Source organism: Eurytemora carolleeae, unplaced genomic scaffold (genome assembly GCF_000591075.1).
Source record: "Eurytemora carolleeae unplaced genomic scaffold, Eaff_2.0 scaffold68, whole genome shotgun sequence".
Lineage (NCBI taxonomy): Eukaryota > Metazoa > Arthropoda > Copepoda > Calanoida > Temoridae > Eurytemora > Eurytemora carolleeae.
This window is the reverse complement of record NW_019396093.1, coordinates 400,175-426,891: the sequence shown is the minus strand read 5'-3', so window position 1 is coordinate 426,891 and position 26,717 is coordinate 400,175. Positions and strand designations below refer to the sequence as shown.

The 26,717-nt window shown below is 31.2% G+C and overlaps 1 protein-coding gene across 1 annotated transcript in view; it reads right to left on the bottom strand.

The window, feature by feature from the left end:
* Positions 1–26,717, bottom strand: part of LOC111718488 (uncharacterized) — a 70,130-nt gene that overhangs the window by 30,093 nt on the left and 13,320 nt on the right. The window contains exons 17-42 of the mRNA XM_023463690.1: positions 26,216–26,284; positions 23,938–24,039; positions 23,307–23,397; positions 19,648–19,796; positions 19,439–19,477; positions 17,830–17,962; positions 17,112–17,236; positions 16,096–16,220; positions 14,963–15,102; positions 14,191–14,407; positions 12,835–12,968; positions 12,139–12,213; positions 10,260–10,312; positions 9,162–9,261; positions 7,070–7,181; positions 6,930–6,998; positions 6,572–6,653; positions 6,236–6,314; positions 5,602–5,715; positions 5,132–5,180; positions 4,873–4,925; positions 4,457–4,516; positions 3,346–3,418; positions 1,357–1,409; positions 1,005–1,117; positions 402–486 (exon numbers count right to left, since the gene is read on the bottom strand). Coding sequence (XP_023319458.1) covers positions 402–486; positions 1,005–1,117; positions 1,357–1,409; positions 3,346–3,418; positions 4,457–4,516; positions 4,873–4,925; positions 5,132–5,180; positions 5,602–5,715; positions 6,236–6,314; positions 6,572–6,653; positions 6,930–6,998; positions 7,070–7,181; positions 9,162–9,261; positions 10,260–10,312; positions 12,139–12,213; positions 12,835–12,968; positions 14,191–14,407; positions 14,963–15,102; positions 16,096–16,220; positions 17,112–17,236; positions 17,830–17,962; positions 19,439–19,477; positions 19,648–19,796; positions 23,307–23,397; positions 23,938–24,039; positions 26,216–26,284 — 2,494 coding nt within the window. The remainder of the gene's footprint in view (positions 1–401; positions 487–1,004; positions 1,118–1,356; positions 1,410–3,345; positions 3,419–4,456; positions 4,517–4,872; positions 4,926–5,131; positions 5,181–5,601; positions 5,716–6,235; positions 6,315–6,571; positions 6,654–6,929; positions 6,999–7,069; positions 7,182–9,161; positions 9,262–10,259; positions 10,313–12,138; positions 12,214–12,834; positions 12,969–14,190; positions 14,408–14,962; positions 15,103–16,095; positions 16,221–17,111; positions 17,237–17,829; positions 17,963–19,438; positions 19,478–19,647; positions 19,797–23,306; positions 23,398–23,937; positions 24,040–26,215; positions 26,285–26,717) is intronic.

Sequence of the window (26,717 nt, the reverse complement as noted above, 5' to 3'; positions counted from 1 at the left end):
TCGTACAGCTTCTTTAGATTTAATTTTACGCACAATTATGAGAAAATCAAATTTATTTGGTTACATATTAGAAATTTAAACATTTCTGTTCTTCTCAATACCTTTCAATTGAAAGAGTTATGATTAAAGATTTAAATCTTGAGTGCAATTTACTGTAGTTCGAAGCGTGGTATGGTCTCATTAAAGATATTCTGAAAATATGTTTAATCCGATGAAAACTGGTCATCGACACTGATGTTTTTGAAAAATATAAATATAAAATTAAAATAAGTAAAATTAAAATTAAAATATCCATTGATCGTACAATTCAGTTATTTCTAACTTTACAGATTAAAAAATAAAACGATAGCATTATGAAACTCATTTATTTTCAGTTTTCTTAAATCACACTCTCCCTTTACCTGAGTCAAATCTCCAAAGAGAGGTATTCCTTTCAGCACTTTGTGAAACACACCGAGTGTTGTTTAATGTTGACTCCCAATGCGTCTAAATATCATCTGTATATGAAGTGTCTTATCTATAAAATGCCCTATCTATGAAGTGTCTTAACTATAAAATGCCCTATCTATGAAGTGTCTTGTCTATAAAATGCCATATCTATGAAGTGTCTTATCTATAAAATGCCCTATCTATGAAATGTCTTATCAAAAAATGCCCTATCTATGAAATGTCTTATTTATGAAATGTCTTATCTATGAAATGACCCATCTAAAAAATGTCTTAACTATGAATGAAATGCCATATCTATGAAATGTCCTATCTATGAAATCACTTATTTATTAAATATCTTATATATAAAATGAATCATCTATGAAATGTCTTATACATAAGATTTCATATCTATGAATTGTTATCTTTGACATGTATTCATGTAAAATTTCTATCTATTAAATGTCCGAACGCCAATTTAATCTGAATAAAATTTGAAGAATATTTTTTGTTTTGCATTTTTAACATTTTAATATCATTCAGCGTTAAAAATAGTTTTGGTGGTTTATATTTACCCTAGGATATGTTCCCACTGCTTCAGCTGTTGCTACCCATATCTTCTGCTTCGCATCATAACGAATCTTTTTTGAAATGGCGGAATTTTCTTTCTTTTCATACACTATACGACCTACAGATTTAAATTATTAAGTTAAATTATCAGGATATCTTCGTGGTTCAATTTGAATTTATATGCTGAAAAGGGTAAAGCAGTAATTGTAAATAAGTAATACAATAATATTCATAAACTTCTGTGTTTAATATTAATCGGAACTTTCCAGAAGTTTAACCACAAAATACATTTTTGAATTTAAATGATTTTAAAATATATAACTCTATGGATAGTAGTTTGTTTGTATTATTTATTACCTGTTTTATCGTAGTCAATTCTTCTGTAAATCCCGAAAAAATCAGTTTTACTCCTTGGAATAGAATATTTCAAAACAATAACCAACGGAAGGTATTTAACATTAAAAGACATTCAGCGTAATTTCCGGAGGCCTCAAGAGGTGCATTTCCGACAATAACGGTCCCATAGATGGATCAAGGATAAAAAAATTTCATTACTTGTAAATAATGTGAAACACTTTGTTTGCAAGCTTTTTTAAATCTAAGAAATATTGATATTTACTTTCTAGAAATGGATTTAAAGGATTTATAAAGGATTTAAAGAATTTAAAGGATTTAAAGGATTTAAAGGATTTAAAGGATTTAAAGGATTTATAGGATTTAAAGGATTTAGAGGATTTAAAGGATTTATAAAGGATTTAAAGGATATAAAGGATTTTAAAAGATTTAAAGGATTTAAAGGATTTAAAGGATTTAAAATATTTAAAGGATTTAAAGGATTTAAAGGATTTATAAAGGATTTAAAGGATTTAAAGGATTTATAAAGGATTTAAAGGATATAAAGGATTTTAAAAGATTTAAAGGATTTAAAGGATTTAAAGGATTTACAGGATTTAAAGGATTTAAAGGATTAAAATGATTTAAAGGATTTAAAGGATTTAAAAGATTTTTAGGATTTAAAGGATTTAAATATTTAAAGGATTTAAAGGATTTAAAGGATTCAAAGGATTTAAACGATTTAAAGGATTTAAAGGATTTATAAAAGATTTAAAGGATTTAAAGGATTTATAAAGGATTTAAAGAATTTAAAGGATTTAAAGGATTTAAAGGATTTAAAGGATTTAAAGGATTTAAAGGATTTAAAGGATTTAAAGAATTTAAAGGATTAAAAGGATTTATAAAGGATTTAAAAGATTTAAAGGATTTAAAGGGTGAATCGAATGTCCCTCTTTAAATGGAATGTCGATTAACGTCACTTTAAGTAGCATCTAGCTAATATTTAACTACAGTGGTAGGCGATTATAGCAATACAATGAAGACGCCTTTTTTATTTAAGTTTTTATTGTTTCTTTGTTCGTTTGAAGCTTTTTCGAATTACAAGTTTACGAGTAATCAAAGAGAAGCTCTTTTAATTAACAGCTTCTATTGACTCCTATGCTTATGTGTATCCAATATCCGTGCTGTTTAACCCTATCTCTGCTGGGGTACTTGAAAACCAGGATATGCTGGGGGGGGGGGTCAATTTGACCCCCCCTCTAAATCCCATGTTTGATGTCCAAATATGACAAATGATACATCATTGGAAAGCTCTTGTGCTCTACTTTTAGAATCTGCGAAAAAAATTGCAAATTTGCAAAAATTGAATTTTTTATCGTAAAATCCAGTTATATAGTAAAAATGTTTGCAAAAAAAAAATTTGTCCAAAAAATGAAAAATTATATATTTTTTAAAAGCCCTTGATCATGCCATTTCGAATATGCAAAAAATTTTGCAAAATTTTAAATAACCTGATTTTTAATCAAGGAAAACTAAAAATTTGCAAATTTCCTTTTACAGATTGTTTGCAAAAAATTTGCAATTTATTTTCGCAAAACTTGTGCAATTCGTTTCCTTATGTCAAAGGCTTTCCAAAAAGCTAAATTTTATTAAAATCTGACAAGTGGAAGTGGGTCAAAATAAAGATTTAGTTTGTTACAGGAAAAAGCAGTCATTCAGGCAGTGTGCCTGAGGACTCAGGCAGTTAGTATTAAAGCCCGGTTTTAGGCCTAAAGGGAGGGCTTTGGGTATGTAGGAAAAGTCAGAAAATTTCAACAGCCTCAGACCAATACTTTTTGAGAAAAAAAACTACAGGGGGGGGGTCAAATTGACCCCCCCCCCCAGCAGGAATAGGGTTAATAGCTTGATATAAATCAAAATTGAAATCAAAAATCGTCTTCATTGCATTGATATATCATCTATCATCTATTACTTTCAATAAATCATCTATTAAAAAATCACAATAAAACTTACTTGAATGAGGAAATGGATGTTCTGTTCTTAGTTGAAGTAGCAGAATTAAAAACGATATCTTCCAAACAGCAACCTAATGATAATAATTTTTTGATATGATAATGATACTAGTCTTTTGCTAAACATTTCCAAAATTACAAATTTAAAACAACAATAAGACAATGTGCCAGTCGGATCGCTTCACGTACGGGGGTGCTAGAATCGGGAAACACGCCGGTCACGGGGTGCAACCAAGACTTTCAATTAACAAACTTGAAAATTATAGATTAACTGTTATTTCTTGGTCTTTTTGTAGCAATTCTAAATTGTAAAAAGTGTAAGACACAGTGTAGGACACAGTGTAGGACACAGTGTAGGACACAGTGTAGGACACAGTGTAGGACACAGTGTAGGACACAGTGTAGGACACAGTGTAGGACACAGTGTAGGACACAGTGTAGGACACAGTGTAGGACACAGTGTAGGACACAGTGTAGGACACAGTGTAGGACACAGTGTAGGACACAGTGTAGGACACAGTGTAGGACACAGTGTAGGACACAGTGTAGGACACAGTGTAGGACACAGTGTAGGACACAGTGTAGGACACAGTGTAGGACACGGTGCAGGACACAGTGTAGGACTGAGGACACAGGATCGAGTCGCCAGAAAAATATGGAAAAATCGCAAATTCTCCTGTTAAAATGATGTTGAATCTATGAGGAATAATTATTTCCTTCTTTAATATTATTTTTGAATTATTTAAATCTTAAAATTTCATTTCATTCTAGGGTTCCATGCACAGATTCTTTTGATTCAATTTTAGAAAAGTTTGACAAAATTATGTTAAAAATTTCCTTGAATAATAATGTTTATTTGTTAATTTTCAAAAATCTACCTTTTGAGACACTGCACAACTTTAACGCAATCATGCACAAAACATGTAACATTCTTTTGATATCCATAACATCAGAAAAATAATTTGTTTTCCTATCAATACGATTTATTTTTAATTTGTGCAGATAAGTTAGCCAGCTACAAATCAAGTTTTGGTTATCATTACGTAATTGCAAATGGAAACCTTGTTTGATTTTGATGATTTCATGATTTTTTTAGTTGTAAATATTCTTACCGTCTCCTATATTACACTCAAAGGGGTCAGAACACAAATCACAGAATTTACCACTGTAGCCTAAATATCGAGTTTATAAACATTTTCAAAATTATTATTAATCTTATGTTCAAATTGAGACTTTGTCATAAAACTCTTATATTCTAATCCTGATGTCTTTGGAACTCAATGTCATGGATCTTAGACATTTTAAACTATAAATATTAAATATAGTTATAAGGATTAGAAAATTGGAGTGTGTGGCAAAGATTCAGCTCCTTTTTTATTGTCATTGGTATCATTATTATTATTATTATAATTATTATTGTGGTAATTATCGCAATTGTTATCATTATTTCATTATAATTATTAATATTATTATTATTATCATCATTATTATAATTCAAATCAATATTTCTATTATTACTACTACCTACCTTTAGTGCAGTTGCAAAAGAAATCATTAATACCGTCAATACAATATCCATTCCTAAAATATATCTATAGAGTACTTTAAACTGGACAGAAGGAGAAGATAAACTCTAGGTGACATGAACGATACAACTTTGAGACCTCGTAGCTCCTCTTTGCTTTGCTTGTACTCACAAGTATGAAAAAAATTTATTTTCCTGGTATATTCATAGAGAACGATTTTTGGACCCCCCCCCCCTTAATATTATTAATATATGTTATCACCTGCATGGATTAGGATAACATTCATTGATATTTGTTTCACAGAACCGTCCTGTAATAATAACTATTATATTTAATGCACATATGTTAATCAATTATTTACTTTCTAAACAGGAAGAGTAAAAAACACGACGATCATTTTTTAACTAGAAAATCAACAATATTTATAAAAAGATATTTTTTGTTTTTCAGAAAATAAATCCAATAACCGAAAAAATCAAAACCTTGTTGAAAATTATTAATCGCCTCAGACTTCGCTTTACTAATTCCTTTATTTTTTAACCTGAAAGTGCATAAACTCTTGAAATAATTTGAAAACCAATGATCTTCTTAATCCGGTTGCGAAGATTGACGGCTTTTATATTAGAGATGGCGAGTAAACACTTATCAATTGCATAAGACAATCTTCGAAAATTAGTATCGAACCCCGTATTTCCTATGAAAAATACCATATTCAATGTAATAAATATAACCTGAAAACCCGGAGGGACAGATGCATTGGTATTCATTGATACCATCCCTACATGTACTTCCATTCTCACACAGATTCTCCTCACAATCGTCGATATTTTCATCACACAGAGTACCTGAACAATAATATTAATAATAATAATAATAGTGATATTTATAAAAATGATAATAATAATGATAATAAATAAATAAATCTTTATTTTTTATTATCTGAGATTAATTTTTGAAAACATTTATTCCTATTTCAAGAATTTTTGATAATGAAGACGACATTTTCATATTTTCCAGGAATGTTCGAAAATCCAGCGCCAGCCGTGAAAAAATTGTCGATGATTATAGGTTGTAATATCTGAATAATTTGTTTGGAATTGATGTTTTACTATCCGATTCGAATGTTGCAACTGTCTGAATTTGTATGGACGATACGTTCTTCGGTATGAGTTGTTTTTATCAATTTTCTCCTTTTAGACGCAACAGATAGAACTAAGTTTAGTAGCGATCGCCATCGATTATTTTTCGACGTAAGCCTTTACCCACTTTCATTTTTCGCGAAGACTCCCTAGTTATAAAGAATGTTTTGCCAAATACTGCCTGAAATTTGTGTGAGAACGTTTAAATCTTGGTTTCTAGTTTGACCTGTATATCCAGAAGTACTGCAATCACAATTGAAGTCGTTTATCTCGTCCAAACAGTTTCCATGAAGACAGGGGTTTGACTAAACAATGAGGTTGTTGAATTTAATTTTTCAGCTCAAGTCCAGCTTAACTTTGATTTTAGAGTTAAGTCGAGATTAAGTTTAAGCTTAAGCTTAGGGGTTGTTAAGTTTATGTTTCCGCTTAAGTCCAGCTTAACTTTGATTTAAAAGTTAAGTCGAGAATAAGTTTTAGTTTAGTCGGTTCGGTTCGAATTCAAATTGACCCTGCGCTTTATGTTCAAGGTTGGAGTTGCAATGAAGTTTTAATAGAAAATTACCTCACAATCATTAATATTGACTTCACAATTTTTTCCTTTGAAGCCCGCTACACAGGAACACGAATATCCGTTTTCTTCGTCACTAAAAAATCACTGATGAGTGATGTATCATGTAAAGTGCAAAATGACGAATCAAAGAGATTATTTAGAATTTAGAGTGAGAACCAGATAACTGTGGAATTGGAAGACGACATTTAAGCAATAGCTAAGTGTATTTGATGGTATTACCAACGAAAAAAATTTACAAGTAACTTATTATAACTTATTAAATGAAATAAGTTTCTTTACACTGCACAATTATGGTTATCATTGTAATATTGAGATAAATATAAAGTTTTCTCATATTCCCAAAGAATACCTGCAAGTACCATTGTTTTTGCAAGGCAGAGGTTCACACTCATCAATGTCTTCTTCGCAAAATTTACCTCTGAAAATAGTTTATTATTTTTGTTATAGTTTACCTTACTTTAATCAGACAAAATTTGTATTCCCTTTTACCTGAATCCTGGTATACATTGACAAGTAAAATCGTTAATTCCATCAACACAAGTTCCTCCATTTTTACAAGGATTCACAGCACACTCGTTTATATCTACCTCACAGTTTTTACCTACAAAACAATAGATCCTTATATTCACGGTGGACTACGGTCTATATGATTCGACGCGCGACAAGTACTGGCCTGGCCCAATCCTAAGCATTTACTATAAGCCGGCTCAGTTTCAACTTTGATGGCGCGGTCAGACTTTTTACAGTACCCGGCCTATCATAGGCTTGACTTACCCCACTAGCTTAGTTTAGTGTGTATTGTGTGTGTTTGTTTTAAAACTTATTTTACTGTATAAAGGGGGCATAATGAGCAATTAGAAAAATGTTTGCTAATGCACTCAAAGGAGTTGCCACAAACTCTGATCTTTAAAATCCCTTTAAAACCAGAGATGGAATTTATAGAATTTGAGCCGCGGTTTAAATCCGCAAAACCCCGGTTTAAATTAAGCGCCGGCTTAATTCTTGAAACATTTGATACAATTTTAAGTGGAACCAACCATATTTAAACCGCGGCTTAAATTTAAACCGCCGCTCAAATTCTTTAAATTCGGCCACTGATGGTGTAAACCTAATATATTTCAAACTATGAATTCTGTTAAGTCAAAAGTCTAAATTTGAAATGTATAAGATGTACATCATCAGGCTGCAAAGATATAAGATAATTCTAAGAGGATAAGAAAATTTGAGTTTGTGGCAAAGTCTCAATTTCTATATAGAACCCCTGATTAATACATGTTGACAGAAAAACCGAACAAACAACTAATATCTTTCTTAGCTTGGTCAAAGAATAAATTAATTGCAATCTTTAAAATAATTCAAAATCTCAGTTTTTGTGTGAACGAAAGGAAGAAAATAAAAAAAAATAACAAAATAACAAATACAATACAAATCTTAGGTATCAACATCCATGTTAAAACCCCGAAATTCTGAATACATTCCAACAAACTTAAATTACAACTTAAATTTGTTTCTATTCCTCAAACAAACTTCAGTTAATAAATAAAACAAACTTGATTTAAGTTTAAAGCATAATTTCAAGTGACAATACATGCAAAGAAGGTAATGCCTGATTTACAATGATACTTTTAAAAGCTTTGTCTCTTCAAGAATGAATTAAAACTCCATGTGTGTGTTTCTTTAAAGGGAGTGACCGGCTATGTAAGGTAGTTGAAACTGAGTATGCAGTATTGGACAAATTCATTAGGATTCATTTTGAGTCTAATAAAACTTTTCAAAGATCTGTAAATCTGCAAAGTCGACGTTCAAAATCGTACTTCTGTGTGGATACATTTTGAGAATTTTTTTTTTAAAAATTAAATAGTTGTTTATGAACAGGTCGAGAAAATAAAAATTAACTCTTATCATCGAAAATAAGTAATCTTATTCAATTATTAGTTTCTATAATCTCTCGTTATTCACAAAGATTTTCTACTGATTTTCTGGAATTTTTATTGAAAAGACATCTTTTGAAGAATTTGTAGAAATCTGCAAATAAATTCATAGAAAATAAGAAATTAAAAAAATGATAAAAACCAAATAATTGTTCAAGTCTAATTAGTTTACTGTATGATTTTTACTTTATTTTTCGTCGTCGTTATTTAATAATTGTAAAAACGATTCTGAAAACGTACCCACCCAAATACATGATTTTGAACGTCGACTGTGCACTCAAATTCAGTAATTATACATCGTGGAAACGTTTTATATGTCTCAAATGAATCCTAAAGAATTTGTCCACAACACTGTATTCTCAGTTTGACTACTTTACATAACCGCGGTCCTTCCCTTTAAACCGTTTTTTTTTATTTACGGGTTCCCTACGAAGATTATCCATACTTACACATTTCTTGCTTTTAAGAATCAAGCAATAGAGAAACTCACACAAATAAACACTTTTCGACGACGTTATCTTCGAACGAAATTTTTGAATAGATTAAGGTTTAATGATACCATTCTAATTCAGGCAAATTGTCATGTTTGCTTGAGGTAGGTCACTTGAAGTTACGCTAATAGTCCTTTTATGATGAAGAATTAAACCTACCATTGAACCCATCCATACACTTGCAATCATAATCATAAATTAGATCTGTGCACAACCCGGAGTTCTGACAAGGCTCTACTTCACACTCGTTGATATCATACTGAAATAGAATAGATAATTTAGATCAAGGTTACAATGCAAGGAAAGTTATTTCAGAGGTGTACGCATCTTTTGTACTGCAGTGTACTGTCTCTGCGTGGTAATGTAAACACAAGACGGATGTCACAGCCTGACAATGGATCCATTTTTCACATAAAAATCAATGAAATATTCTGGTCAAAGGAAACTATTATAAATATGTGAATTATCAAAATTTTCAAAATTTAATGCTTTTATCCTCCACGGATACAATCAAACACTGATGCATCTATTCTTGATTACAAATTCCACCCTTAGAGAACTGGTTTCAATATGTCCGCAGAGTATACGCAACTGCAAATAACTTTCCTTCCATTATAGCCTAGATTTAATATTGGTTTTTTGTACGAACAATTCAAACACAGTGATAAACAGAAAACCGGAAAAATTAAAAACCAAGTTTTGACTTTAAAAAAAAACAACGAGTATATGAGATCCAGCAATTGTGCAGTGTTAACAGACACATTTTACTAATTAGAAATTTCATAAGTGTCTATAGTAAAACTATTTGCTTTGTAACAACATCAAATACGCAATATTATCGTCTTTGCATTCCATTGTTTACTGATTATCACTGTATTTTACAGAATATTTCTCAGTCTAAATACACAAATTTGTATCAATATTTATATAAGAATTCTACCTAATATTAAAGAATAATTGAATATTGAATTAAAGACTGCGGGGTCTGGGATTATGTATCGCGCGCCCTTTGAGAACAGCTTTTATACAGCTGTATTGGTAGTCGATTATAGTAATACAATGAAGACGACTTTTTATTTAATTTTTTATTGTTAAAAAGCATTTTAACAAATTATAAGTTTACAAGAAATTAAAGAGAAGATTTTTAATTGACAGCTTATCTTTATTTCCAAGTTTGTGTATATATCCATGCTGTTTAAAAGCATGATATAACTCAAAATTTAAATAGAAATTCGTCTTCATTGTATTGATATATACCTGACAAGATTGTCCTGTATATCCAGGGGTGCACGCGCACGAGAAATCATTCACTGAGGAACACAAATCATAAACCTTTGCATCCAAGGGTTTTAATTAGATATAAGATAAAAAAGATTAAAAAAAAAAACAATTATTTTTTTGGTCACAAAGCAGCAAGAACATTTATATATATACTGTGCTTCTCTGTCTGTCCGTTTGTTTCCAATAAACGTCAAACCTAACATGACCCCAGGGAAGGTTTATGGATGCCCAAAATTACAAAATTCCTGTCCAAAAATTTGTTTTTTTTATTTGAAAATTAGCAAATTTTGTTGTTGTTATTGTTTTATATTGTACACAGAGAAGATACCTTAAAGATAGAGGCACAATTAAAAGTTGAAATAGAAAATGGGCGCGAGGCGCCCTTAAAACCTATAGTCTCTATATATTTACAATAACAGCAACTATCATAGTCAATTAACCAAAAGAAATTCTTGACTAACGCCAATTTTTTCCTATAAAAATTCTTTATTCTTAGTATCCATGTTCTAAATCTAATTGAATTTGTTATTCTTAGTATCCATGTTCTAAATCTAATTGAATTCGTTATTCTTAGTATCCATGTTCTAATCTAATTGAATTTGTTATTCTAAGTATCAATGTACTGAATCTAATTGAATTTGTTATTCTTAGTATCATGTTCTAAATCTAATTGAATTTGTTATTCTTAGTATCCATGTTCTAAATCTAATTGAATTCGTTATTTTTAGTATCCATGTTCTAAATCTAATTGAATTTGTTATTCTTAGTATCCATGTTCTAAATCTAATTGAATTTGTTATTCTTAGTATCCATGTACTGAATCTAATTGAATTTGTCCGAAAGTCTGATTGCCTTAAATACATTTTCCAAAGCACAACACAATCCTCCAGAAGGAGAAAAAGAATTGCTATAAAAATACCCTTAAAATAAGAAAAATAAGAAACAAAGTAAATTAGAGCTGACCTCAAAATATTTTGAACATTTATACAGGAAAGATTTTATTTAGTGAGTTTAAATCTTGCCATAGAAATTGAGTCTTTGCCTCAAACTCTGATTTTCTAATCCAAATATCTTTGCAACCCAATGTCGGAGACATTATATTTTAAGCTATAAATTCTGTTGGATTAAATAATCTAAGTTTGAAATATTAAAGGTATACAACATAAGGTTCTAAAATAAAAGGGATTAGAACATTTGAGTTTGTGGCAAATACTTAAATGTTTTCTTAACATCTCCATAAATTTTGAAGGTAAAAATGGTACCCACATTTAGAAAGTCCCAAGACTAAGATTTTACATTGTGAAATCCTGTAGAAAATTCCAATCTAAAGAAATGCATTTTCTTTATTTCTCAGACAAACTAATAAAAATAATTAAGGACTGCACGTGTTTCGCCACTGGGTAACATTTAGATAGTTGACTTGAAAAAGAAATAAGCTAACCACATGGTCCTAGCTCAGTCTTTTTTTCGGTTTGAAATATAAAATAGCAAGGCTATTAGTGCGCTTTGTGCCCATCTTCTATTTCAACTTTTAATTGTTGTTCTATTTTTCAGCATTTTCTCCTCGACAAAACAAGAACAAAATTTTTCGGCTTTATAATTTTTTGTTGTTGATTTTCAAAATTGCACAAAAATCTAAATAATTCTTTGACAACTTTTTTGCAATTCTGAGGATCCATTAACCTTCCTTGGGGTCATGTATGGTCCCAAACAAATTTTTGGCCCGATTGGTTCAGCCGTTTTAGAGAAGCAATGTACGTAAAGAAGAAACATAAGGTATTCCAAGCCAAGAATTTTATACAAAAAAAATCTAAAAATTTCTCTTGAAAACTGTGATCAAAATGATTTAGTGTGCCTAGATCTAGACAAGTAGCATTATTAAAGCAAGGACTGGATCCACAATCATCTATATTCACTTCACAGTTCTTTCCTAGTAATAAAAGAAATGTATAAAGTGGATAAAATAAAGAACTCAGAGTAGTTGAAACACTTTATAGAACTTACTTAATGCAGATCGATTAAAATAAAGCTGTTATGCAATCTTGCAGATTGTAAAATATGGGTTATTTCTTGAGAATTAGGCGTGATAATTATATAATGTAAAATTTTTTAGTAAATGATTTAAAATTTAATGTTTGTACTTTTATTGGCGACTTCTAAACCCAAAGCTTAAGACAGGGTATCGTAAAAAAAACCAGGCTTGCACGATTGGGGTATTTTGTAGATATCAGTTTTTGGTAAGACAAATTATTTTCATGGTCAATTTTATATTATATTATCTTTTTATTCTTTATTTCTGAAAGGTAAATCTACACAAATGTGCATACCCCAAAAAGGAAACTCGGGAGTTTCGTTAAACGATACCAATTTCCGGCTCTTGGATCTCCGGAACGGGGGGGGACCAAAGTTCAAGGCAGCTACAAGAAATTTTCATTCGTTTTCAAGGTTTGGATATTGAACAATGTAAAAATAACTACAACGAGTTTGATTCTAGCTTAAAAGGAGTAATTGGTATGCATGCTATTTTAGATTACATGTGGCCCTCTTATACCTGTATATCCGTCCTGACATGAGCACTGGTATCCATTGATTAGATCGGAGCATTTCGCATCATTTTTACATGGTTCGGGGATGCAGTCGTTTATATTTGTCTCACAGTCCTTTCCGGTAAACCCAACTTGACATCTGAAAATGAACAATTGGTAATTACTTATAAAACGTGCCAGGGACCCCCCCGCCCCTCCTTCTTTAAAAAGAGCAACCATCTCAGAAGAACTTCAAAATGGCGGAGATAAACATTTAGCGCATGCGCATTTCAGAAGGGGTGCACTAATTTGTAAAAATATATCTCATTAACTTGGGAAAATTAGGAATTAGGAGAAGACTTAAAAAGGTTTTATTCAGACTATACATGAATATCCGTATCCTAACCCATTTTTTAGATTTTTCATTCAATAAATGGACTATTTAATTTAAATCGAGACACATTTTTTTATAATTCGATTATATGTTTGAATGATTATAACTGCGTAAGTAAAAGACGACTAAATAATCATCACTTATTCTAATTCTAAACCTCCCCCCCCCCTCTTATATAATGCCTTCAAGTTCCAAATACCAAGAAGTTGATAAGGGTCTCTTAAGATTTATGTTAGAATTATGCCAGAATGCATTTAAACTTGAGAACGTTTAATCTTTACAATTTGGTTGTAACACAAACAAAATACAAAATATAGACTTCGAACTCAAAATAAGGGGGGGGGGGATTCCAGGGGAAATGATATTTAAAAATGCAGGACCTTTCTTTTCGTTCAAAGCAAAGGAGAACTGATCTCGCCTTAGACTTTAATTTTCTAATTCAAATTCATAATATCTTTAAAACCTGATGGGAAAACTTTTAATATGTCAACCTTTGACTATAGGATCTAGGAGAAATCATAGCTTGAAATATTAAAGATCTACACCTTCAGGTATGAAAGATGTAAAAAAAATATATTTTCGCCTAAATGTGGTTGTAATTGGGTTTCTTGTGTTTCCAAATTTTAAAGCGACTCTAAGCGTAATTTCAAGTGACCTTCCATCTAAAGAGGGCCATGCCCGATTCACAACGTCACCCTTAAAAATTGTGTGCGATCTCCAAGTACAGAGATAAGTGTGTGTAAACTTATCAAAACCCGTTTGTATTCAGGTGCAAAGTGCTCCCGTACAGCCTGATCTCAATACACAGCTGAATTTGCAGCTGGATACAAGTGGGTTTCGATAAGTTTACACACACATATCTCTGTACTCAACGAACACACACAAAGGTTTTCAGGGAACCATTATAAGTAGAGCATTGCTACCTTTGCATGAAGAGTCCTTTAGAATTACGCTTGCAGTCCCTTTAAAATAAATCCTTGACACTTACGTGCATTTATAATCAGCAATGAGATCCGAACATATTCCTCCGTTCCTGCAGCGGTTCCAACTACATTCATCTATATTTATCTCACAAGTTAATCCTTGGAACCCGGCAATACAGGAACAATGGAACGAATTTATCATATCTATACAGGTTCCATTGTTGATACAAGGCTGGGAACTACATTCATCAATATTTACTTCACAGGTGGCCCCGGAGAAACCTAGTCTCGTGGAGTAGTTATAGGAGGAGGGGGAGTTTACCCATTCTGCCAAATTTAGTTTGAAGACGACCCCTTCTTTAGAAAAATAATTTGAAAGTCGTCTTGTTTCTAACTTATAGCGTTTAATGAATCAGACTACTTATGAGGATATTTTTGAAGGAGGGGGGGGGGCGTTTGATGCTCCCCCCTCTAGTTTTTTTGCCGTGGCACTTTTTTAAGTAGAGTATGGGACAGAAAGGTAAAAAGGCGGATCGGTGTTTTAAAAATCTAAAAAGTTCTTAAAAAATAAATGTATTAAACATGTAAAGAATGTTGTTATTTTTCAAAAACAATAACATATATTTTTTACTTTTTCCAACCTTTTTTTTAACACTTTCTTAAAACCTCCCTGGCTTTCGAAGTTTGCAGTGCAATACCTTAATTTTAAAGCCTTTTTCTAGGAGGGGGCGTGGAACGCCTCCCCCCTCCCTTAATTGTCCATACATAGATCCCCACCTATTTATAAAGTTGATGGGTTAAGGGTAAATTCCCTCTCAATATATAACTACTCCTTCCCTGGTTTACATTCACATTCAAACTCGTCTATTCCATCCTTACATAGTCCGTCATTTTGACAAGGAGAGCTTAAACAGTCGTTTATATTATATCCACAGGTTTTACCCATAAACCCGGGGCCACACACACACTCAAAGTCACTGTTTAAATGGCGAATAAATTATGATTGTAAATTACTAATTTAGATTTTTGGAAATTTTTAAATTTTCATTCAACCCTGCACTCTGTCCCGGCTTGAAAGTACGATTTTTTAATATCTGCCAGAAATAGGGAGCAATGTACAGGGTGTCCCAAAAAACATGGGAATTCAGTGACGAATTCGATATCGTCTTTTTAAATAATTCTTTGATTTAGTATAGTGATACCAACTGAGAAAGCTTTAATCTGTAAGAGTTTCGTCTGCTATGTTTACATTTTGTTTGTTTATGTTTTGACTGCATACGGTTGTACTTAGTAAAACAAGAAAATTGCAGTATACAAACAGCGTAAACTTGTCAGTCTTCACTGTTCATCTTGCAGAGACGTTATAGACACATCTTTACAGTCTTTTACCCTTTTCATAAAATAAACTCTAGCAGACATAATAATATTATGGCTTTTGAAATTAGGCATTACAATGCTAATTCATAGCAAAGACGATATACTATTCGTCACTGAATTCCCATGTTTTTTGGGACACCCTGTATGAAGAAGGTAATTTTTAGAAAATATTTATAACTTGATGCTTTTAATAAATTCTTAAAATTTTATTTTTTGAATGAGTTTTCCGATTTTTTTTTAACTTTGTCTTTTTATTTTTAGACTTAAATTAAATTTAAATTAAGAAGAAAAATGCATTCATTTTGGGAAATTCGGGAAAGTAAATAGGGGTCAGTAGATTAACTAGATTTGAATGCGTTAAACCTCAAAAAGATAAAGAAAAGGTATTTTGAAATTCCTGATAATCTTTTCATTAATAATTATTGAACTTGTAGCTTGCAGCAATAAAAAAAAAATATGTAATGCAACCCAATATCTAGATATTAACATTTCAGATCAAAGAAACCCCAAATAGTTTGCTGCGAAAAACATGTTGCTCCTTCTCAGAAATAAATTTTTTAAAATTTTTTATCTTAAATGTTTGCGCCATTTTCCTTGTTCCATCAAAACAGGTTCCGCCATTTTCACAGGGTTTGGTCTCGCACTCGTTTATATTTATTTCACAGTAGCGACCAGTAAATCCGGGAGAACAGACACACTCAAAGTCATTCTCCAAATCCTAAAACATTATAACATTATGAAAATATCAAATGGTAAATCCCGAAACTGATACTGGTACAGGGTTGCCCACAAACGATGAGACTGTAAAGACGACCCAAAACTATTAAAATATGACAATTTGAAGCTTGATTTTTAATTTCTGCAGTCAATTGAGTATTTTGATGGTTTACTAAATGATTAAGCACTGGCTACAAAGGAACCCTGAATACAGGAAAACGGACTGAACAAAGTTCGTACAATTGTCTCTGAAGTCTCTTCTCTTCTGAGTAACCTTGTAACTAAAAATCTATGTAATAAAACAAGACATTTTTATATATATATGTTGCCTATAGCCGGCCAAACGGCTGAACCGAATGGGCTGAAAATTTTGTGGACACTCAGGGGTGGCCGGGGATGTTCTAGGCTAAAAAAGTCGATTTTTTTAAAAATATTTTTTTGTAAAAAAATTGTCCACGGGCAACGCCGGACCCTTCAGCTAGTATTTACAAAGTTGCTAGTATTTTAAGAGTTTATTGTCGTCTTTACAGTCTCATCATTTGTGGGTAGCCAGTAGTTCTAGTTGTACTTTTTTGTATTTGTTTGCTGTGCTGCAGAACCAGTCTTGATCTATTTTATTAGTAGTAATCCTTGTCGTTGTCTTGTCATCTGATGTCGTTTAAAGTTTGAAATAAGGTTGTCATTCATGTTACAAAGATATAGAATACTAGAGTAATTAAGAAATCAGGAGACAAAGTTAAATTGCGTAGAAATGGTTCAACCTTGTCTATTCTTAGTGGTTAAAGATAGTCTTTGCGGTTCAACTATGTCTTACTATTAAATAAATCTGATCCAACTTAATTTCTTTCATTTTTTATACTATATAAGACCCATGAACCTTGTCTACTTGTACCTGACATCGTGCTAGATTTTTGCAAGGGTTTGACTGGCAATCATCAATATTGATCTGGCAATTAGTTCCGTTAAATCCTGGTTGACAAAAGCAATTATATCCGTTCAACAGATCTTGGCAAGTACCTTTAAAAAGTAAATGTAAAAATTAAAGACAAACTTCGAATATTTATGTCGGCTCGACCCGATTTTTTTCGACAAGAGATCAATTCTGTCAATTTCAATCTTTATCCAAGGAAGATATTGTGGTTTTTTCTAGCTTAAAGATAGATCAATTCTGTCAATTTTCTGTTTTATCTCTACAGTGTAAATTCGAGAAGAAAAAACAAGGCATGATTTTAAAGGTTAACCAACTAATTAACTAAATCGGGCGAACAACTCTTTAAAGGGAGGTTTATTAAAAATAATGATGACAGCCTCTTTAAAGGAATTGAGTCGTTGCCACAAACTCTGATTTATAATCCCATTTATCTTTGCAATCCAATTTTATAGGCCTGAGATAGTTCAAACTATAAATTCTGTTAGACCAAAGAATACTTAGATCTAGCTAGAAACTAAAATCAAACCGACTCCACTTCAAGAATTTTCAAACCAGACTTAGAACATTCCCATGGTTTTATTGAGTTGACCAATCAAAATTTTGAGGCAATTTGGTCAATGACCTTGAGATCAAATATACAAACAAACATAGATTACTACTTAATAAACAGTTAACCTACCTTGGTTCTGACAAGGGTTAATCTGACATTCGTCTATTTGCAGTTCACAAAACCGTCCTGCAAACCCAGGAGGACACGAACACGAGTAATCATTCACGCCATCAACACAGAGACCTCCACTTTCACATTTATGCTGCAAAAAAAAGTTAACATATTTAAAGACTTTCTAGACGCTTCGCGCCCATCTTCTATTTAACCTTTTATTATTGCTCTATCTGTAAAAAATTTTCTCTTTGTACACAATAATACATTAACAAACAAAAAGTTTGCGGATATAATAATACTTTTTCGTGGAATTTTTAAATTTTAATAAAATAGAAATTTGTTTATAGAGAATATTTCAAATTCTGGTCATCCATAAACCTTCCCTGGGGTCATGAAAGGTCCCACAAAAAATTGGGACCTATTGGTTTAGCCAGAATATTAATGATTAGATAATTTCTGGTTGTTTTGACATATTATAACAATAAGACTGTAGCTTATAAACATGTTCTTGGTTAAATTTTGAAAGAGAAGTTTTTTGGACATTCCCATAACCACCAATATGGAATTTTGCTGTGGAAATGCTGTTCCTACACTCTACACTTGAAATGCAGTATGCTTGTGTTTTATTTTGCAGACTAGGCATGTCTTGGTTTTACATTTTGCTTTCGCGTTATTGCAGTTATCAGGAATGCTGATTCATTACAGCTGATCAAACTGCTTTTAAATCAAATGAATCAGATAGGAAGGGTAGGGGCCCGGGTGGATGAAGGTTTCTGCAATTGTATTCTAAGCTATATCTCAAATCTAGGCCTGTCAGTATGCATTTTTTTGTACTTTATATCTTCTTTATTTCTTGGATAGTCCTTAACTAATTCTTTTGACGATGAGGTATGGATAATTTGGATAAAGAGGGTGTTGAGGAATTTTTTATTGCTGAAAAAAAGCCTACTTATTCCTCAATGTATAGTCTTTCCGACTTGTGTGGAATTGATGAATTCATATAGTTTTGCACCACATTATGCATATGAGACGTAGATCAACTGTATTTAAGAATTAAGTTATTTTGAAAAATTTAAAAAAAGGGAATACTCCATTTAATCCAGACTCCAGTTAAGGCTTCCATTTTATAAAGGGAATTCGTAACAAAATTCTTAATATCAATATTAAAGGTACAAAAAGTAATGTCATTGAATAATATATTTAAACAAACTTATGGTATTTATAATTTCGTTGATATTGCTGTATTACTTTATTTAAAATTCGAACTTATTTAGCTTATTCAATTAAACTTCAGAAAGAAGAAAAATGCTTTTGCATCTTAGGTTGTGCAAAATGAATTCTCAGAGTTTATCCCTCGGTAATCAATTTCTTGGAAATATTGCATCTGCCGCTACAGTTTTTTTTTCTTTTTCATTTTAATTTTTTTCATTTTTGTATCAAAATATAGTACGTGTGCTTTCGGTTGACATATACCACAATCAAAAAATATTTTGTATAAAAAAAATAAGGTCAATTTACTCTTTTGACTTTTTGAGGTTATTTTCCATGTTTTTAAACTAGCTTTTTTGTCTTCTTATTGTAATGCATTTAAAGAATAATCTGTTTTTTTATTAAATGATTTTACCTCAAAGCAATCGTCTATGTTGGTTTCACAAACAGATCCCTAAAAATAAATTTTTGTTTAAATTAATCTGATAAACTTGATTTTTGGAGAAATCCTTTTTAAATGGATTTTTAAAACCTATTTTCGCAAAAATATCTAAAATCCGAATTAAAGTCAGATATTATATGTTTTCATGATTAATTTCAAAGTTGTTAATCTATAAATTGTACCTGGAATCCTTGTCTACAGGAGCAGAGATACTGATCTATAAGATCTATACAGGTTCCTTGGTTTAGGCAGGGTTGGGAGGCACAATCATCAATATTAGTTATACATGTATCCCCAGTATATCCTGGTATACAGCTACATGTAAACGTTCCTGAATATATAATATTAGTTATACATGTACGGACACCCTAATAGACAAGCAATTAGTATATTTGTGTATTCCTAGTATGTCCAAGTATTGTAATATTTATAATTTAATATCAATCCATTTAGTAACCTATCTGTCCATATCTCTCAGAGTATAAATACATCTGTAACGTTTATTAATGTTTAATAAGATCCTTCAGATATTAAACTGCTATAGTTCAGAATCTGTCCGAGTAGCTTCTCCCAATACTCATTGTTATCCTCGTTGTTATCATCATTGTCATCATCATTGTTATCATCGTTGTGATCATCATTGTTGTCATCATGGCTATCATTGTTTTTGCCATCATTGTTCTGTGAAGAGCTGTTCCATAATGAGTGGCGTCTCCCTTCTCAGAATCCTGGATATCATATTTCCTCTCTGTATCCAGGTTATTCCAGTAGGTAGTTCAGACTGGTTGGTACGAGAACAATTGGTCCACGTTCTAGAAGCTACAGGAGATGAATCTCTTGACGAGGTCTATATTGATATTCTAGCTGCTCCTAGAGTCTCTGCTATGTTCGACTGGATATTCTAGCTGCTCCAGATACATGAAGAGCTATCTGTAAAGACCAACGGTCTCCTGTCTCAGGTTTAGGCAGCATCTGATATCTTGAATATCTTAGAAGTCCTAGTTGCTCTGCACCTCGAGTGTCCCTATTACATGAACAATCTCGAGGATCTGAAGCTTCATCTGGTACATCTTAATCCTTAGTTGAATTAGCCGGAACTGTTACAATCTGTGGGTAGACCCGACTGGCCGGTACAAGTATAATTGGTTCAGTTCCAGAAACCACAAGAGGTGAATCTCTTGATGATACTGATGAGTCTGAAGACACGTATTTATGTATAATGATGGGATAAGATTCCTTTATCTGTTAGCTGTCTGTTGACTGTCTGTTAGTTGTCTATGAAGTACAAGTCCCCAGGCCTTAAGTTGATAGACGGGAGCTAAGGCTCTAACGTCTATCCTGTATAAGATCCTGGAGTGTACTTGCCTAATCTCCAGGTCCCAGATATTGTGATACAAAGAGAATAGGAGTATTCGCAAGAGTAGCGATGTCTTAATCATTAGAGTATGCACATTTCCAAATATATACAGAGATCAAAACTGTTGGGTATGAATGCTTATGCTGCAAATGATTTTAATTTTAGAATTAACGATAATAATTTTTTGAATGATTAAATAAAAGAAATATTAAATTGTTTGAATTAAATTAAATTATCTAGTACAGATTAATATCTAATCTTGTACATATCAAAATCTAACATTGTGGAGTCTAAAATCTTTTACAGAATACTATCTAATCTTATGCAGATTAATCTCTTATCTTGTACAGACTAATCTTTAATCTTGTACAAATTAATCTCGAATTTAGTACAGATTAATCTCTAATCTAGTATTGATTAATCTCTAGTCGTGTACTATTAATCTCTAATTTTGTACAGAATAATCTCTTATATTGTACAGATTAATCTTTAATCTACTACAGATTAACCTCTAATCTTGCACAGATTAAAATCTACCTTTGTACATTGTAAAGGTTAACCTATAACCTGGTACAGATTAAAATCGAACCTTAATCTCTAATATTGTGCAGATCAATCTCTAATCTAGCATAGAGTAATCTCTAATCTTGTACAGATTAATCTCTTATCTTGTACAGATTAATCTCTAATCTTTTATAAATTAAGATCTAAACTTGAATAGATTAATCTTTAATCTTGTACAGATTAATCTCTAATCTTGTACAGATTAATCTTTAATCTTGTGTAAATTAATCTCTAACCTCGTACAGATTGATCTTTTATCTTGTTTATATTAATCTCTAAACTTGTACAGATTAAACTCTAATCTTGTATAGATTAATCTCTAATCTTGTACAGATTAATCTCTTATCTTGTACAGGATAATCTCTATTTTTATATAAATTAATCTCTTATCTTGTACAGATTAATCTCTAATCTTGTACCGATTTATCTCTAATCTTGTACAAATTAATCTTTAATCTTGTACAGATTAATCTCCTATCTAGTACAGATTTATCTCCAATGTAATGTAGATTAATCTCCAATCTTGTACATATTAATCTCTTATCTTGTACAGATTTATCTCTAATGCAGTGCAGATTAATCTCTTATCTTGTACAAATTTATCTCTAAAGTAGTGCAGATTAATCTCCAATCTTGTACATATTAATCTCTTATCTTGTACAGATTTATCTCTAATGCAGTGCAGATTAATCTCTTATCCTGTACATCTTGTACAGATTAATCTCTAATCTAGTGCATATTAATCTCTAATCTTGTACAGATTAAAATCTAACCTTGTGGAGTTAATCTAAAATCTTTTACAGATTACTATCTAATCTTGTGCAGATTAATCTCTTATCTTGTACAAATTAATCTCTAATCTAGTGCAGATTAATCTCTAATCTTATACAGATTAATTTCTAATCTTGTACAGATTAATCTCTAATCTGTTACAAATTAATCTCTAATCTTGTACAGATTAATCTATAATATTGTACAAATTAATCTCTAATCTTGTACAGACTAATCTATAATCTTGTACAAATAAATCTCTAATCTTGTACAGACCAATTTTTAAACTTGTACAGATTAATCTCTAATCTTGTACAGATTAATCTCTAATCTTGTACAAATTAATCTCTAAAATCTTGTACAGATTAATCTCTAATCTTGTACAGATTAATCTCTAATCTTGTATCTCTAATCTTGTACAGATTAATCTCTAATCTTGTACAGATTAATCTCTAATCTTGTGCAGATTTATCTCTAATCTTGTACAGGCTAATTTCTAATCTTGTACTAATTAATCTCGAATCTTGTACAGATTAATCTCTATTCGTGTAAAGATTAATCTCCATTGAATTAATACAAACAATAAATAATTAACAGTTCTCTACTGAGGAAAGTTTGAGTTCTGTTTAAAGTTTAAACATCTCTAGATGTGAATTGTTTCTGACAATTCAAGTCAAACTTCCAACTTTACATATCTACTCGGTTTAAGATGAACATTTCCAGATGTTTATTATTTTTACAATGCATAATCCTTAAATCATTGCAACCTGACGTCGTAGATCTTTCAGGATTCAAATAATGAATCGTAGGAATTAGAAAACAAGAGTTTAATGCAAGTGTTCTAAAGAAAATGTATTCGTGTTTTCACTTTTATAGGAGTTAAGTATAAACTTACTCTGTTTAGACTATAAGAATACAAAATCCGAAGTTGTAAATTGAAAGCTAAAAGTAGCAAGTCATAGATTTGTATAAAACGTGTTGAACTTTTAACCGAACCTAATTGAAGTGGGAACAGTTTAATCAAAACTGAGATGGAACATATTTAAATCCTTCCAATAGAGTTTGCGTAATCTTCTTTTCATTTATTAGTCAAGGGTTCGGAGTTGTTTCTAATACGAAAATGTTTAAGTATAAAGATAATGTTCCAACCTGGTAGTTTGTTACATGTTCCACCATGCTTACAGGGATACGAAGCACATTCATCAATCTCCTCTTCACATAGTTCCCCTGTATACCCGGCCTAGTAAATTCACAAAATATTTATATTTTTTTACTTTCCTCATCACTTACATAAGTGATTTTAATCACAATTATTATTATATTCTCAATATCTTTGTTGCTTTCATTATTATTATCACAATCATGCTATAGTAAGAACCAGACAACTCTGGAATATGAAGACGACATTTATAATGTCGTCTTGCTATTCTACAGTTTTCTGGTTCTTACTTTATATACAGTAAAACCATTAATAACGAATACATCGAAAGAATTCATCAAATGCCGTATTCTTCACTTTCAGATAATGGAATGTTGCAGATATTTAGTTTTTTTAATTAAATGATTAAATGGAACTCTTTTTAATTGTTCCCGCATATTCATAGCTATTTATTTAATTTCGCAAATACTGAAATTTACGTAATATAGTATAAAACTCATTGAAAAATTGTCAAGACGACATTTGATAAATTCTGCCGATGTATTCGTTATTAAGGGTTTCACTGTATATAATTTTCGTTAAATGACTTTTTTGTCATATAAGATATTTACTAAAAATGACCTGACAATCACAAGAATAATCGTTCACTTCGTCAATACAAGTTGAGTATGGACTACAAGCATTCTCTGTACAATCGTCAATATTTATCTCACAGAAGCGTCCCTAAACAAATATACGCTTTGCGTTTTCCTGTTCAACGTTACGCAATTTAGGTGTACAGGAATTAAGTCTTTGTCACAAGCTCAAATCTTATAATCCCAATATTTTAACAACTAGATGGTGTGAACCTTTAATATTTCAAACTTTGATAATTTGATCTACCAGAGTTGATAGTTTGAAATATCTAAGGTTTACGCCATTGGGTTACAAAGGTATAGGGATTATAAAATCTGAGTTTGTGCCTAAGACTCANGGTATTTTATGGGGGCCAATCTTCCTTTTAAAATACATATACCCAGATTTTAATGTACTCTAAAATCTTTTCATTTTCAAATATTGTATTAATTGTAGCTTGTATTAACATAAAATGATTTCAATTTATGATAACTTTTACCGCTCATATAATTAAATGGATCCTTTAAATCTACGATATTTAAGAGGTCATGATGTACATACAGGGTGTCCCACGAAACATGACAGTTGGTGAATAATTTAAAATGTCTTCTTCCATAATAAGTTGTTTAATACCAAAGAGAATTATAAGAATATTTAATGGTATAGTCATAATATAGAAAAATTTATTTTAAAGTAAATGATATTTTAGTAAAAGATGCCATGCTTCGTGGGACACCCCGCAGGTTACAAAAGATTGCAAAAAAAAAACTCTACTTTACAGTTTTTTTACTCAAAATTACAACGGATTTAGGATAACCTAGATATATAAACAGATTCTAAAGACCATTAAGCAAAGATGTGAGGGGGGGGGCGCCGCAAGCGCGCCCCAAGTATTTATTTATTCTAAAATTCGTTTATAAAATACCCATTTTATGAGTTTTCATGGAAATTACCAGTTTCCGACGGATTTTAAAACTTAAAATTGCTTCAGCGTCCGAGCCTTATTTGAATTAAAAAAGAGGTTTAAAATGAAACTATGGTGGAATTTAAACCAATGTGTTTAAATCTAAGGAGGGAGTAAACCAATGTGGGTAGATATACGATGGGAGAAATATTACCACCACTTCTATTTTTGGAGGTTTTAAAATATTTTCTCCGGAAACGCTTAATTTTGTGTGTTTTTGCTATATTTATTAAGTAAAACTAACTTATAAGAGAAGTAAAAACTCAAATCCTCCCCATGTTTAAATGCAGTTTACTCCAGTGGAAAAGAAAACCCTCCGGTAGAATTTATATTTTGTTAAAACTTTAAAGCTCTCCAGTAATAATAATTTTCTCTCCACTGGATTTAGAACCCTCAGGTACTCTCCAGTCGTCTTCAATTATTAATGAAAACTTANCCCCCCCCCATGAGATTGCATTAAGAAAAATATTGTTTTCATCTAAAACTTGCTAGCTTTCTTTGTTCACCCTATATCCACCTGTATTCCCCCATGTTGAGTTTATCTAAGATTAGTTTTCTGCATAAAAAAGTTAAAACTTCGAATTATCTTGTCAGAAAATGTTTGGATTGCATCATTGTAAAATATGCAATATAAATTAGGTAGAGCTAAACTGGAACAAACTGGATTTGACTGTAGGCAAAATAGATTATAATTCCCTCTTTTTTTGCTGGATTCATGCACCCACGAGAGAGTGCAATAGTCATAGAGAAATAAACCGGCAATAGTAATCCTAGGAGGTAATTGGATTTTTAAAATTAGATTTGACCCCCCCCCCTTCTATTTGCATTAAAAAATTGTTCTTGGGTCTTTTCCCCTTATTTTTTCTTTCTATTTTTTACTAACGTTTTTAACAAACTAATAAAATGTCAAGAACATCTAACTCTTTTCAGTAAAGAAAAACGACGATATCTTTCTCATACGGTGGTAGATGATTATATCAATATTATAAAAAAGACTTTCGATTTCAATATTTATTTATATCAAGCTTTTGAACAGCATGGATACAAAAAAAAACAAGGAAACAAAGAGAAGCTGTCAATTCATAAAATTCTCTTTAATTACTTGTAAACTTCGAAAAAAACTTGTTAAAAATAAAAGCTTAAATAAAAAGACGTCTTCATTATATTGATATATTCGCCTACCACCGTAGCTACATTGATAAAGGATATAGAAGTAAATCGGGCATTATAACTATAGTATTTTAGGGTCTTTTAAAACCTCTCGGATTAGGACAAAACTTCGAATTCCAAAAAAAATTTGAAAATCTGATCTAAACTTACCTCAAAACCATCATCACATTTACAAAAGAAATTTGCTAATTCTTCTACGCATTCTCCATTATTGCAGTTCTAAACACATATAGCAAAATACATCAAACCAAAAGATCCTTCTTAAAGGAAGTGTTCGCGAAAAATGAAAGATAGCCTTAATGCGATAAAAAAGCGCTTTTGATCGCTACAAATCTTACTTCTATCTGTTGCGTCTATAAGGAGAAAATTGTTAAAGACGTCTCATACCGAATAACATGGCGTCCATACCAATTGAGAAAATTGCAACATACGACTTAGACTGTAAAAAAAATCCATTTAATTTCAAACAAATCATTCAGATATTACAACCTATAGTCATCGATTATCTTTCGCCATATTTGTATATATTTGATATTTCATACTAGTTTTGATTTTGTTTTTTAAAAAAATATTGAGCTTACAACTTGTTTTCGAACATTCCTGGAAAATATGAAAATGTCGTCTTCATTACCAAAAATCCTCGAAACAAGAA